Genomic DNA, 15,342 nt, shown 5'->3' on the forward strand with positions numbered 1-15,342 from the left:
TGGCATTTATCCTGCCTAATGCACGAGCAAGTCATTGTAAATGTATTTCAGTCACACAATCATAAAATATTAAATAAGTGTGATTCATGTAACCACTCACTCATCCCTCCATCCATCCTGCGCCTTGTCACAACATATCTTAGGACAGTTAGACATGCATATAAACAATGCATGCTGGGAAAAGAAAAAAACTTTGCATCGATTTTCCACGAACAAGAAGATTTATTGTCCTATGCTCTTAAAACATCAATTTTCAGATACTGTTTTTAAAAAGATTTGATTAAAATATATATGTGTGAATATTGTATTGTGCGTTTGCAGGCTGACTTTTTGCCTACTGTGCAAATTAACACTTATGCAAATTTGCTTTTGCACAACCTACACTGATGGAGAAAATTTGCACACACTGCAAATTTATCTAAGTATATAACAATTGAACATAAATGTAAATATGAGCATGTGAATGGCATGTAAGAACTGATCCCTCAGTGTTTGAAGCCCTCGGGAAGCTCCAGTATTTTAAACATTACAGTGCATCATTTTATCATCTAACTGTAATACCTACTCCGGGAGTGGAATGGGGGCACTCTCTCTCCTTCTGTCCCCTCTCATTCCATTCACTGATACGCCCCTGTTTATTGTTATTAATAATTATTATCATCGTCATTATTATTATTATTACTACTATTATTATTATTACTTAAGATATTAGACAATGGTCTCTTGTCAGCCAAGAATATATCTTAATCTAGCAGTCTGTACACAATGTTAATGTCATTGCATGCACTGAGTGAGGATACGTGTATATGTCTATGTATATGTCTATTTTATTCCGTTTGCACGACTTGACCAGTTACGTACGCATTTCACAAGATATCAAACTTATAACCGATCGATTGAAAATGCCTTAAAAGTTACCGAAAGATAAAAAAATAGATGGGTTTTCCAAACAAAGTTTCCACAAAGTTGGTGTTGAATTACAGCTTTGTACATGCAGATTACTTAGAATTCCCAAGTCGACCTTCACCCTTAACAAGAAGGAAGTATATAAGATATGTGTTGTACGAATTAGCGCCGATAACAAAGAAATCTATAAGCATGCCCAAGTAAAACTAAACTACTTTACCAAGCGTAGGCCTCAAAGGTACGCGTGTTACAAACTTTGTGAAAGCATTGTCGAACAAATAAGCCACACAGGTGCACGGGGTACAAGAAAATGAAGGCAGCAGGAATATCAGGTACGATGTTTGGATTACAGGTGTTATCTCTCTCTCTCTCTCTCTCTCTCTCTCTCTCTCTCTCTCTCTCTCCTTATGGGGTCCGGAGTGGGATAAGGCGCTCGTCTTTACAAATGACTTGCACATCTCACCTCTATCCGCGTGAGTCTCGGCTCGACCAACTTGGATATGTGAGAAAACCTGCCAGTAGCTTCAAGAAGAGGTTTATGCAGGATTCTTCATCCAAATAAACTGACCGCCATGTATAGCCTATCATGTGCTAACGAATTGCGTTATGATTTTGTAGTTTGCGGTCTAATGACATTTTTCATCGCATGATTGGCTCTACATGGCGGTTGGTGTGACTAGCGGAGGAACAAACCGGGAAACCCAGGTAAGAATTAACGCCCCACGGGAAACCAAATCCAGGCCCAACTCCATCCTCATACTTATCTACCAACCATAAGTTAAGTGTTTGCTATCCCATGGATCGAATGAATATATTTAACTTATAAATTTAATTTTTGGTTAGAAATTAAGCAAGCGGTAGATAGGTTTAAAGTATCGTTGGGAAACGAGCAAATGTTTCTATTCTTTTATGACGAAGATATAAGCCATTCAGAACATTAGGCAATTATTCAAAAAGGACACTAAGTTGGAGCGCGACAAAACTATGAACCCTAACAGATTATTTTAACCTGAACTTCAGATCGAAAATACGTAATGCAACAATGGTTACATTCTATGTGAAAATATTTTCTTTACTTGGGTCGCATAAAAGTGAAAGTAGCAGTCAAATACACGATAAATGATGTATGCATAATGCAACTGTCGTATTTAACAATAAGTAGTTTTCACAATATGTATTAAATTTGAACATTTATTTTTTAACTAAAATTTGCTGTGTCCGATGTCTGTAGGAACTTGCTTATTGGACAAATAGGAAAATAATAATAATAATAATAATAATAATAATAATAATGAGGACTTTGTATAGCGCCTAATCTTTAGAAGCTCTAAGCACTTTACAACATTAGAAAACACCTATAAGATAAAAAACATATATAATGATATGATTACAAACACAAACACCATGAAATTAGAAAACAGAGCAAAAAAACATGCTGAGAATATTTAAGGTAGGAAACATTATTAGGTCTTTAAGTTTGGCCTTGCAGTCGAAATAAGTGAGTTTTGAGAGCACTCTTGTGATCACTGTGTCTTTGTGTCTGAGTTCAGTGGGCAATTCATTCCACATTGCTGGGCCCTGGTATGCAAAAGAACGCTGTCCATATGACTTTGTTTTCATAGTGGGAATAATGAGTATACGATTGTCAGAAGAGGAGCGTAAGTATATTGCTGGTGTGTACACAAGGGTGAGGTCGGATAGATATGTTGGACTAGATTCCGTCAGTGAAACGTAGCACAGAGAACAAATTTTGTGTTTGATTCTGGATCGAATGGATAGCCAGTGTAGGGTACAGAGCAGCGGGGATGTGTGCTCTGATCGTGGTACTCTAAGTATGATCCGAACAGCTGTGTTTTGAACTTTTTGAAGTTTTTGGAGTAGATATTGAGATGAACCAGACATAATTGAGTTACAATAGTCCAGTCTTGAAAGTACTAATGAAAACATAAGTGTTTTAGTGGCATGAACTGAAGGATATTTGCGAATTGAGCTGATGCATCTCAGCTCAAGAAATGCAGCCTTGCATATGTTCATGACATGTTGGTGCAATGTGAGTGTTCTGTCCAGAGTAACACCTAGGTTTCGTACTGATTGTGTGAATTTAATGTTGTTGTTGCTGATATTTATTGTTTGAGGTAAAGGATGTGAATGAGAAAGTCTTTGTGTTGTGATCAGAATGGCCTCAGTTTTATCATCATTCATCTGCAGCTTGTTACATGTCATCCATGATTTCACATCAGAAATGCACCTCTCTACACCTTGGATGGTAGCATCAACTTCAGTTGGGTGGCTAGAGTTGTATATTTGGGTGTCATCAGCGTACAATTGGTGAGACACTGGATGATGATCTATGACACTTGAGAGCGGCTGAGTGTATAGAATGAAGAGTACAGGTCCAAGAACAGACCCCTGTGGAACACCACAACATATATCAACTGGGCTGGAGTGTATTCCATTTGCAGACACAATTTGTCTCCTGTTGACCAAGTAGGACTTGAACCACAGTAAGGTTGGATCTTGAATGCCAAATACATGCTGGAGACGGTGAAGTAATATATCATGGTCTATTGTGTCAAATGCTGCAGACAAGAGGACTGTAACCTATCCGCTATCCAAAGCAGAGAGAATGTCATTAACTACTTTTAGAAGAGTAGTTTCAGTATTGTGGCAAGGGCGATATGCAGATTGTACATTGCTAAAAAGACTGTTTGAAGTCAGATGAGATACAAGCTGGAATAGAACAATCTTTTCTAAGATTTTTTATATGAATGGGAGATTAGAAACTGGGCGGTAGTTCTTTAAATCGTTATGGTCTAGTGTTGGTTCCTTCAGCACAGGCTTTACAATGGCAGTTTTGAAAAATGATGGGAATTCCCCTGAAGAGAGAGAGGTATTAATAACATCAGTTAGTGAAGGCAATACTGGATCTAAGCACTCTAGCAGCAGTGATGTTGGAATTGGATCAAGTTCACATGACTTTGGTACACTCTTCATCGGGATTGTACGTACGAAATCCATAAAGACAGGTTCAAATGCTGCTAATGGTTGCCGCTCAAATTATGTATCCCACCTGTATGGTGACGACGAGTCAATTGAAATTGTGATGTAACAATGCTAGTTATACCGTACAATGGACACACAGGACAATGCTAGTTACACAGAACACTGGACACAAGACAATGCTAGTTAAAAGAACACTGGACAAAGGACAATGCTAGTTAAAAGGACACTGGACACATAGGACAATGCTAGTTACACAGGACACTGGACACAGGACAATGCTAGTTACACAGGACACTGGACAAAGGACAATGCTAGTTAAAAGGACACTGAACACATAGAACAATGCTAGTTACACACGACAATGGACACAGGACAATGCTAGTTACACAGGACACTGGACACATAGGACAATGTTAGTTACACAGGACAATGGACACAGGACAATGCTAGTTACACTGGACACATGACAATTCTAGTTAAAAGGACACTGGACACATAGGACAATGCTAGTTAAAAGGACACTGGACAAATAGGACAATGCTAGCTACACATGACACTGGATACAGGACCATTCTAATTAAATAGGATTGTTTCCTTGTCTGAATTAAAATAAAACCTTATTTGTCATGCATCATTATATATGATATAGCATTTACAAATTAAAGTTAAAAGTAATATTTCATATAGCACGACTGCATATATGTAGACATTTATCTTTGCAGGTTGGATTCTGTAACCTCAACATAGAGGAACCGCAGGGCAAAATATCCAGCAAAGGAGCTATCCAGTATTCGCATGGAGTCAACGAAAAGTCGACAGGCCAGTGCTCGCATGGAGCACAGAAGAAGTCCGTCATTGACAGAGAAAGATACACCCAATATGGAAGCGGTTTTGCAGGCTATTAGCGACATTCAGAGCATCGATATTGACAAGCTAAGGACCTATGTGTTACAGGTATACATCTAGCTAGTTAGCTAGCCAGTCATATAATTAAGTGTTTAATATACTAGAGATGGATAGATCAAGATGCAATATATGTTTTTATTCAGCATGACTTTGTAAAACTAAAACTTAATATTTTCAGCAAAGAAGATAGTGGCTACCCGGTTTCTTCTTAAACAAATTTTGTTCTGGGTTTGAACTGGCTTCATATAAAAGGTTCAACTGAGCATTTGTACCGAATATTGCCAGTAAGAAAACAGCCTCTTGTTGCAATGTATTGTATGAAATTAATTTATTCAGGGTAGTACATGTGTGTTAAGAATATGTATGATAAGTAAACTGTACTAGAGATTTTAATTCTAAGGTTTGCTTCATATAAGTAATTATTTTCATATATATTTCTTCAGGAATACATGGAATTCGATGTATGTGCTTGTGTTTGCTAACTGCTGAGGCTCAATTAGTAAAGCATCCGCCGCTTTATCTAATGGTCGCTGTGTCCTTGGGAAAGGCACTTAGCTCTTATTTTGGTATCGTGATATTGCAAAATAAACTACTGAAAGTGCTGTTTAAAACCAACTAACCTGCTAAAAATATACAAAATGTAAAGGTTTAAGTTAGCTTGAGCATGCACTACAATTGAAAAAGACTGAGGAAGCAAAAACAAAAAGAAGAAACATGGCAAGGGAATGCTAAGTAAAAAATCAGTTGAAGTTTGAAAAGATTGGTGCAACACAGATCCCCCATTTATTGACGACTCGTAAAAAAGAACAGACTCGATTTTGAAATGGCCATGTACTCGCCAAATATGAAAAGAGTGGCCAGAGACGTTTCAATGAGACTGTCACATGTGATGAAATGTGGATTTTCTTTGTTGAACCTGACTTAAGAGACAATTATTGAAAAAAGGTTTCGATCGCAGATAAAGAGCAGATACCACAAATCGCTTGACGTAATCTGTCGGTCATGATAGTTTTATATGCATTAGTTTTTCAGTGCAATGACCCATTCGTCCAGGTTTCTGTGCCTGACTCTATTAGTATCACATGATATTTGTATGCCTGTAAAGTGTTGCCAGAAGTTGTGTAACACCTCTGAACCACTCGTCCGCGCACCGGTAACCTAGGTATCCATGGCAACAGATCTGCCGTCATGACAGACTTTCTGAAGAAGCCTAGCATCCTGACTTTGCAACATCCTCTATACAGCCTTGATGTAGCTCCAACTGACTTTTGACGAACTCCACTTATCAGATATTCGCTGAGGGTAGACAGTTTGAAGTGCAGTTTTCTCAAGTGTATAAACAAAATACCGATGCGTGAATACAAAATGGCCAGGGGCGTATTAACCACTAAGCAGACTAAGCACGTGCTTAGGGCACCAGGGCCATATTGTTTAACTCCATTTTGTATATCGAAATAAAATTTGCGTAAAACAAAGCAAGCTTGAAATTTTCAGTTGAATGAAATACATTTGTTGATGTCTAAATTTATACTATTATTAACCACTTTCGATATATTTCCATCTTAGTATTTTGGACATGAAACAAACAACTCGTTATGAATAATCCAAACCTGGTTTATATGGATGCCCTCACTCAGCGGTTTAAACAAAACCAAGCAAAGCATGAGCTTTAAACAACATTTAATTTTGTCTCTTTTGTAGAGTTCAAAACCAGTCGGTGAAAATGTGATGGACGATTTAATGCAGAAAACAAAGCACACCTTGGAGTCCCAGAAAAGAGAAACACACAGAGTCAGAAATTGCTTGCAAAAGGAGCAGGAATTCAAGAAAGAATATGTGAAGGCGTTCGGAGAAACGAAAATAAATGACCTTCACAAAATGATGGAATATTTGAATGGTTTGATAGAAAAGCTTCAAACAGAAACAGATGAGCTAAGGGCAAAAAACGAACACCTCGAAGAAGAGAAACGGGTAGCGCTAGAAGAAAAGGCTAAAGCATGCAGGAGGTTATTTCAGATTGTATTACTGAATCATCACATGTCTTCACTTAATCTGCTTATCAAAGGTTAATTAGTTCCACGAACATCAAATACACAAATACAGTTAAAAGAGATCATTTATCACTGTGGTTTGTCAATGTGTAAAACGGTTGGTAATTACCACATCTGTAGTAGTTCTTTTGCTATCTAAAGAATGGTATACAGATACGGCCTGGTAGTTGGTAGGATTAAGTACATATAACTACCTAGTAATACCTACTACTATAGCAGCACATGACCAAACTACACCGTGAAGATTATATTTCAAGTACTTTCATCGAAAGTTTAAGAATCTAGTTTCATTTCCAAGTATAATCACGAATAAGAAACATCCATTGATTAACTATGATGGCGAAATTTTAAGTGCTCTCCGGTTTATTTCATCTCACCGAGTTTTGCATATAAGCCCTTGCCATTACGAGTATTGTATTAAGTCAAATAGAACCAAATAATAATAAAAAGGAAAACATAGTAACTATAATATTTTTGGAACCGAAAGTTGAATAAATACTTTTAACACATTCGTATTTACCAGAACAAATAAGAGTGTCAACCTTGAAGTTTGCGTCTTTTGTTTCTGTAAGCAGTAGGCGCTGACTATAATGGGTCACTAGGTCGGTCTAAAAGAACGTTTGGTTATGTCACCATTTTGAAACCTAGTTATAACTGAATTTCTTATTATTGAAGAAAACCTACAAACATTGGGCGTATGACTTTTGTAGAACTATTAAGTTTATACTCGCCCCTTATCTCACATTGTGCAGTAGTTAACGAAACTGGGCATGACGACTTCAGAAAGTTAAGTACCGTAACTGTCAACATATAAACATCGTAAACATTACTCGTAGCAGCTTGTGTTCTTCACGATCCGGCGTATTGCAAAGGCTATTGTTCTGATATATATTTTTCAAGTATATATTGCATTACCAATGTGATAGTAACACTTTCAATTTCTTTGTGCGTGTTGTCCTTTTATGTGTACAAGTATGTTTACTTTCCATCACAAGACATTCTTGTTCAGCGAGTCTTATCAGATTGTCATTAGTAATTATGTTAGTAATTATGTTGCATGTTTTATTTACTTGTCAGATATGAAACTGAAATCATGGAGAGAGAGAGAGAGAGAGAGAGAGAGAGAGAGAGATTGTATACTATGTAGGCAGATAGGTCTTACATAGCGAAGACAACGCTCATTGACATCAATTAATGGACGAAGTTAAAGAATATGCAAATGTATATTTTAAGCAAGATTATATTTTCTAACTTATTTTACGAGGTGGATTACAATAATTAATTTCAGTCTGAGCAGACAAATGGAAGATCGCTTAACCTACAGCAACCCTAACATTGCCGACCTGAGTGACCAGAATCGACCCAGCAAGTTAGGGGAGAGATATACGGACTTGTATGAAAACCATTGGAAAGACGCTTTTGAAATATTGACTGAAACAAATAAACAAAACGAAGAAAATGCCATTGAGATATTGTTAAAACTGTTAATCGTAAGTATAATGTATTAATCACAAACGTGCAGCAAGACGGGCTCGGAAAACATGCCGATCTTGACATGTTTAGTCCACTAGATTTTGAATCGCCAAATGCATTAAATGTCGATTTTGAATCACATTTGTTTTTTTAAGATGGTCTAATTTTTATATTTTTTGCAATTTACCATATTGGTCATGGGATAGTTTTCGTAAATTGGCCGCAATCAAATTTCTTAACTCAAAGTTATAAAATAACTCTTTCAGCTTGTATTGTTTAATAATGAAAGAGATGCATGCGCCTTTTGAAAGAAGTGTTTCGGGTTTGTGTTGCTCTTAAAACTTACGTGAGGCATTACGCTTCGCATTGTAACTTCAGAGTATCATGATACTGAAATATGCTAGGAAGCAGAGCTAGCCATCTATAGCAGTGGACACACGAATTCAAGGCAAGTACGGTATCTCAAAAATGGCCTCGATGGCAACTATTTTAGCTGTTTAGTATAGTTTTATTTTTCAAAATTATCACATAGGGAAAAGGCTTGCATTTGTACTGTGAGCATTACTTTGGGTCACAATGACCTTCGAGCATGAAAATTGTATGTATGAATTGGGTCTGGAGTGCATAAACTTCTTTTATAATGAGGTTCCATTGACTTGTCAGGTCAAATGAATAATTTCCTTTTGTTTTCTTTTATTATAGCCATCCCGAAATATGAACCTTTTCTACCTCACTGGTATATTTTATTTGTCATAAATTTTTATATCAGGCAGGTTGATGCGACATCAAATTTATGCATAGAAACTGCCCCTTGAACCTTTTATAGAAAACGTTCTTACATCGATTTTGTTAAGTGAAGACTTTTCCTGGACCATCCAGAAAATACTTCAGAATCCTCAAGCACAAATCCTTCCTTCTTGCTGCAACAAATATTTTTAACTTAAACCATGTATCAGTTCATACGGTATTGTCTCCGCATTTTATGCCTTATCCCTCCCTTGCCCCACATCCATCGACGTCCTCTGCTTCGGCCACGAGGAAAAGGATGGATTAAATCTTTATAATACATTGCACGTAAAAATGCATACACACGTGAACAGCAAGAATCATATATTAGCCATGTTTTCTTTGACAAGTTCTGGGACAATGAATTATTTAATCGTCTATATCGGTGCTTCGTATGCGGTCCTCGATCAAAGAAATAACTTACTTCCATGGTTAAACCTTATTGAAAGCAAATAGACTAACAAAATTTCTAGTTTTCACTTTCTTTGTTTTACTTTTATTATATGACCTATTCCTGATTAATCAAATGTTATTATATAGACTTTTTATGGGGTAGCAAACTGGATGTCACGCAGAAAACTATCAACATTGGATAGAAAGCTACATATCTTCGCACGTTCTTCAGCCGTGGATAGAGCGTCGGGCGGCAGAGATGCGAAGAATGTGTGTAACCAGTGCGCTGTTGAGGACTATTAAATTCTCTCCCTATCACACTTGACATTTTTAATTGACAGTTAAAATAACATAACGGGTAGCCATCCTTTAAATGTTATTTTTATTGACAGGAGTGCCATAATTTTGCCAAAATGAGAGCAGAGCAGCAGTTGAATGATCTAGTGAAGTGTATATCTGGAGACTCAACCATGAAAGTATGTACAACATTGAATTTATTACCAACCATTTGCATCAACCCTAAATACAGTATTGTGTTTACATCTTATGGATCTTTTACTTTACGATTCGCTGATAATTCAGCTAATTATTGAGCATCAACTACAATTTGTGTATCAGACGAATATTGAGTCTATGAAATGAGATTCTGGTTAAACTCAAGAAGTCTATATAGTACATACATATCAGAAGTTGACATTGTTTTCGTATACAGTTAGGTCAAGATTTCGTAACTTGTCTATGTGCAAACTGAACAATATTTTATATAGAAAATACTTTTACTCTACAAACCATATTTTTTTTCAAATGAAATACTTGTACTTTTATCTAGAATGTTCAACACTCCAGTTATTAATACTTCACTCGACAAAACATTTTCTATTGCGGTTTAGGTTACTTCGTCTCAGATGACAGAAATAATCTTTCTTAAAGTCAACAGTTTTGTTTTTCTTTACAAAAATGAACATTGCATTATTTTCTTTACCCTAGCAAAATTTGTTTGATTCATTTAGGTTGGAGACGAGATTATACGTCATCTGAAGGAGGCGAGAAAACTGGCTGACGTAAGATGTGCCGATCTTCTTTTCCAGGTACTTATACCTCTCCATTTTGTCGGCTAATGATCATTTCATATATAAAGTTTAAAGTACCCGATTTGAACCTGGATGTTTTACCACATGATCGCAACAAATGCTTGAAATAAATAAATAATAAATAATCTCTCTCAGTAATAATACTCTATATGTAAGTATTTATTCAAAGCATGCAGATCTTCAAATAATTCAGACACAGAAACTTTAAAGAACATTTAAGTGTAAAATATTTATTACAGGAATGTGAACGACACGTTAAAGAGAACATGAGATTTGCTAGACTATACCTGAAAGAGAAAGAGATGAAGCTGTATCTCATCGAATGTTTCCAGCTGTGTTGGCTAATGGCAATACAAGATCCCCCGGTTGTACTGGGAAAAGAAGTGAAGTATGCAGATGACCTTGACCTCACGTTTTACAGACACTACACAAGAAGTGGAAATATGATTAATTTCGTAGTCTTGCCACCTCTTTTTCTTTATAATGGAGGACCAATGCTGACAAAAGGTGTGGCGAAAACAAGACAATTAAAAAGAGATAAAGTTGCCACTTCGAGGAAGAAAGAAAATACAAATGCATGGGATGGCAGGGATAGGACCGGACATCGAGAACAACCCAGAGGAAACACAGATGAACAAGACCTTCTCTCGCCTGTGTTGAGTTCTACTCGAGATATTGATGATCCAAAGCTTTGGATGAAAACACATTATCCTCTGACTCCAGAATCATCGATGTCTACTTTTGCTTCGACACCGGTTACACGTTTTCATCCCACATATGAACAGGAACCTATCATCATTAGCACGCGTTTCGGGTACGAAGTGCACCCGATCGAGACTTCCTCCTCTCATGCTAATGTTGATTGGAACAAACATGAACACATCAATTCAACGCTGGGGAACGGAAGAAAAGGGTTAATAACAGGAGACGTTTTGAACAGTTCTCAGAGAACGAGAAGTAGATATGGGATTGAGAAAGGTGGTCAGAACGATTCAGAATCGACAACGGTGACATCTACTTTCCGTACGAGAGGTACTAGCCATGATTATGAACCACTTCAGACATATGAGCTACCACAATTCAGAAACTTTAAAACAAAACTAGGGCTTCACGGATTGGAGTTCACTAAATCATGTTACCATAAACAACAGTTCGATAGATTTTATGCAATATACCTCGAGGAACTGCAAAGCAAATATGAATACGACAGTTATGAATCATATACTTGAAACTCCAGATTCATATAGCAGTTGTTTTTTTCTAACTTTAGAACTATCGGTGAAATCTCTGCATTCATTTCTGTTTCGAAATTATGTTTTATTTATTAATTAGTAGGTGCCATAAATCACAAAATATAAATGAACATAACAATTTAGCAAATCTGTGTTTAGATTATGTAATGAAAATATTTAAATTTATTTTAAGCTAGGCCGTGAATTATTGGATTTTCCAAGATAAATAATTTTGTATAATTCACTGGACTGAGATACGAAATTTATTTTAAAAAATTCACCACCGCGTCGATGACATTGTGACCAAGAAATATTGAACTATTTTAAACTCTTGCATGGTTCAAAAAAGTTCAAATTTGTATGTGTTCTATTACTTGGGAAGGAAAATTATGATATTACTGATATTTCTGTACGAATATACCGCTGGCATTGTCGCGCGGGATACAGAAAGAAATCTGCCACTTCAGTCTATTATACAAAATGCCGTCCAGTATGTATAAATATAAAACAAAAGAAAATGTACTTGTAAAGAGTGAATAACGTATACAGTTCATCTCGTGTTTGTACAGCGTAAGTACTATTACTCGTGGCTCCGCCGCTCGTGAAAATACTAACATTTTCACTCATTCAATGAAATTTATTCGTTATTCATTTGTTTCAAGACAATATCCTCTCTGTTATAAATCAAAATATCAGAAATGATATAAATAATAAATATTTCAGACGTATAGCTTCAAATGCTTATTATCGGGGTCAGGTTTTACTATCCTTCATTTCATGTACACCCCTTTAAATTAAAGCTGTCAAAGTAACAAGAAGAAGGACCGCAGATGTTTTGTTTATTCTTTTATACGGTGAGCATCCATCACTGTCGGCAGCGATTCTTTATATCTAAGACTTGATAGTCTTCTTCTTTCGTGTTCAAGAAAACCATAACCACCAACATTTTGAGTTAATGTTCTTTACTAAAAGATTTACAAAAGTAAAAGATTTTAATTGCGACTGTCATTTACGTGATAGTATTTATTCATTAAAAGTCAACTGAAAGCGGAGAGGATTTACAGATGAATATTCGCATCTTTTGTACAAATATGCACTTTGAATGCAGGTAATTATATTGGAATGTATGCACATATGTAAGCATGCAAACATAAGCATTTAGCTAGGAATAGCGATTAGTTATATTTGTTGAGGCTATTGCAATTTTTAAGCACAGATATAATTTGTTTTATAGTCCGTGGAAAATATTGAGAAGTAGATGTTTTATGTCCTAATTATGTGTAACATAAAACTGACTTCACTTGTAGATAAGAAATGTCAGAACAATCATTTAAAAGTTCATATGCAAGATTTTGTACACAAAGTGAATATTTATGGATGATTCAAAATAATAATGAAATTATAGGTGAAAACTGACAATGTCCCTGTTGAAAACACAAATTTAAGAAAAATAAATCAAAATTATATTTTCTTACACTCCCTTATCTATTGAAATGTGTATAAAAAAGATATACACGACTGAGTCTTTATTTTAACTCATATCGTCTGAAAATAGTTTATATTTATCCGTAACGGTGCATTCTACTAGTTGTTTATTGTTTTCCTTAATTTCAGTAGGTATGGTTTTCCTCCAGTAGTAAACATTTAATTTATTTGATATGTTTACGTTCATTGACATAAATGCCGGTATTGAAAGGAACATGTGACCATTAATTGACAATGCTGGTCATCCCAATTCATGATGAGAATCCTTATCAAAATATTTGAATGTAATGATTGAAAGCTTTACAAACTCCAAAGGAAGTTTTTTTTTCTTCTTTCTAACAATGTACTATGCCTAACAAGTTTTATTTCAGCGTGCTAAGTTATTGCAGTAAAATCCCCAAACAATGATCACATATAGGAAACTGTGGCCCAAAATCGGAGGTAGTCTCATGTTATAAGATAAATTCGCCGTTTGACATATTCATTTGGACTGCACTACACATGCATGCTATTGGGGAGCGGTCCTTTGCTTTATATTGTCATGAGGGTAATTTTTTTATATTTTCCATGTAGAAGTAGTATGCTCAAGTGACCTTAGACGCTCCATCAGAAAATGGCAAAATTCTAGAGTCTAAAGTGACTTTTTAAACGTCAACTTTCTTCTTTAACTTCGATGACAAAGATCACCTCACGCAGTTTCACGGAATTGTCGCCGAAGATCACCTCACGTAGTTTCACGGAATTGTCGCCGTTTTGAACACGTGACCTATGAGTGCTGCCAGTTATGTTCCTTCAGCGAAGGAATCACGCCTCAACGAGAACTGGCACATAATGCAGATGCACACAGATTCAACAAATACATTGAGACTCTTACATTGTATTCAGCCTAAAACTAAATAACAGTTTTAACACTAAGGAGATATCAATATTAAACTGAAATAATTTCATTCCCGACTGTAAATTTCATCGATTTTAATTATAGTTTTGTATAACCTCTACATGTATCCTCCAATTAATTTTCAATATATTAAACAAGATATATATATATATATATATATATATATATATATATATATATATATATATATATATATATATATATATATATATATATATATATATATATATATTACCGTTGTCTTTTCTATTACGTCCAGGGAAAAACAGCTGCCAACACCACTTACGTTTTTTTTTTTTTATATCGGTCCATTTTTATTTCCTCGTTGGACTAACAGTAGAATTAACGGACAGGTCCTGAAATAAATATCTAGACATATACAAAATTTATAAATCTCGATGTTTTACTGTTTACGTTGACATGTGAGCATAGCAAAGGTGAAGTGAGTCCACTAGAAACAAAGGTCACTAGAACTTGTGCAACTTTATTTGAACTTTAGAGGCCTTCGCCATGTATACTGAGTCATGCACTTGCATCAACCAATAAAGGCCCATCAGTTATATCTTGCTAACGAATGTGTACAACAAAGTTGGGGTGGTCGATTGTATTGCAGGGGAAGAAAGAAATGATTCAAACTCCAAATGTTAATGTTACTCTAACATCGCAAAGAAAACATTTTAACTGAAAATAATGTGTGTACTGTGGATTAAATCAGATATGTCCATGTTTGTTCTATGGAAAAATAACTTATTATACCGCTTAAAAAGCACAGAGGGCTAGATAATGTTTTCTTCATTAATACTGTGAACCTTATTCACAGGTAACGGGGCATCTTCGCTAACCAAGGTTCCGGTTATCGGAACCCTGGCTAGCGAGGATGGTGATGGGGGGAGCTTCATTGCTGTGCGCTTGAATATCTTTTTTCTCTTTTAAAGGATTTTTTAAAGTTTACTGACGCAGCTGTTGGTGCATCATATAAATATTCTTTACAGCTCGATATGGACACTCGTGTTTAATCTTTAAAGCCAATTCCTTATGTATTCGATTGGAACCCGTTCTTGATTTCCCAACAGGTCGTGTCGTTATGCTTTCTGTAATGAGCATACTATGCCATACCT

General features: G+C 35.8%; 1 protein-coding gene across 2 annotated transcripts; it reads left to right on the forward strand.

The window, feature by feature from the left end:
• Nucleotides 1-947: 947 nt before the first annotated feature.
• On the forward strand, nucleotides 948-13,311 carry LOC149798023 (uncharacterized). Of its 2 annotated transcripts, none has more exons than XM_089963108.1 (7): nucleotides 948-1,238; nucleotides 4,632-4,863; nucleotides 6,517-6,821; nucleotides 8,155-8,356; nucleotides 9,911-9,994; nucleotides 10,529-10,606; nucleotides 10,849-13,311. In XM_089963108.1, exons 2-7 carry the CDS (start codon nucleotides 4,705-4,707, stop codon nucleotides 11,836-11,838), a joined length of 1,818 nt encoding a protein of 605 aa, XP_089819234.1. In that variant the 5' UTR covers nucleotides 948-1,238; nucleotides 4,632-4,704; the 3' UTR covers nucleotides 11,839-13,311. The 2 variants fall into 2 exon arrangements, with proteins under 2 accessions (XP_089819234.1, XP_089819235.1); XM_089963109.1 differs by having other exon boundaries at nucleotides 4,659-4,863.
• Nucleotides 13,312-15,342: the final 2,031 nt, after the last annotated feature.

Source organism: Sinohyriopsis cumingii, chromosome 6, assembly GCF_028554795.1.
Source record: "Sinohyriopsis cumingii isolate HCF-2022 chromosome 6, ASM2855479v2, whole genome shotgun sequence".
Lineage (NCBI taxonomy): Eukaryota > Metazoa > Mollusca > Bivalvia > Unionida > Unionidae > Sinohyriopsis > Sinohyriopsis cumingii.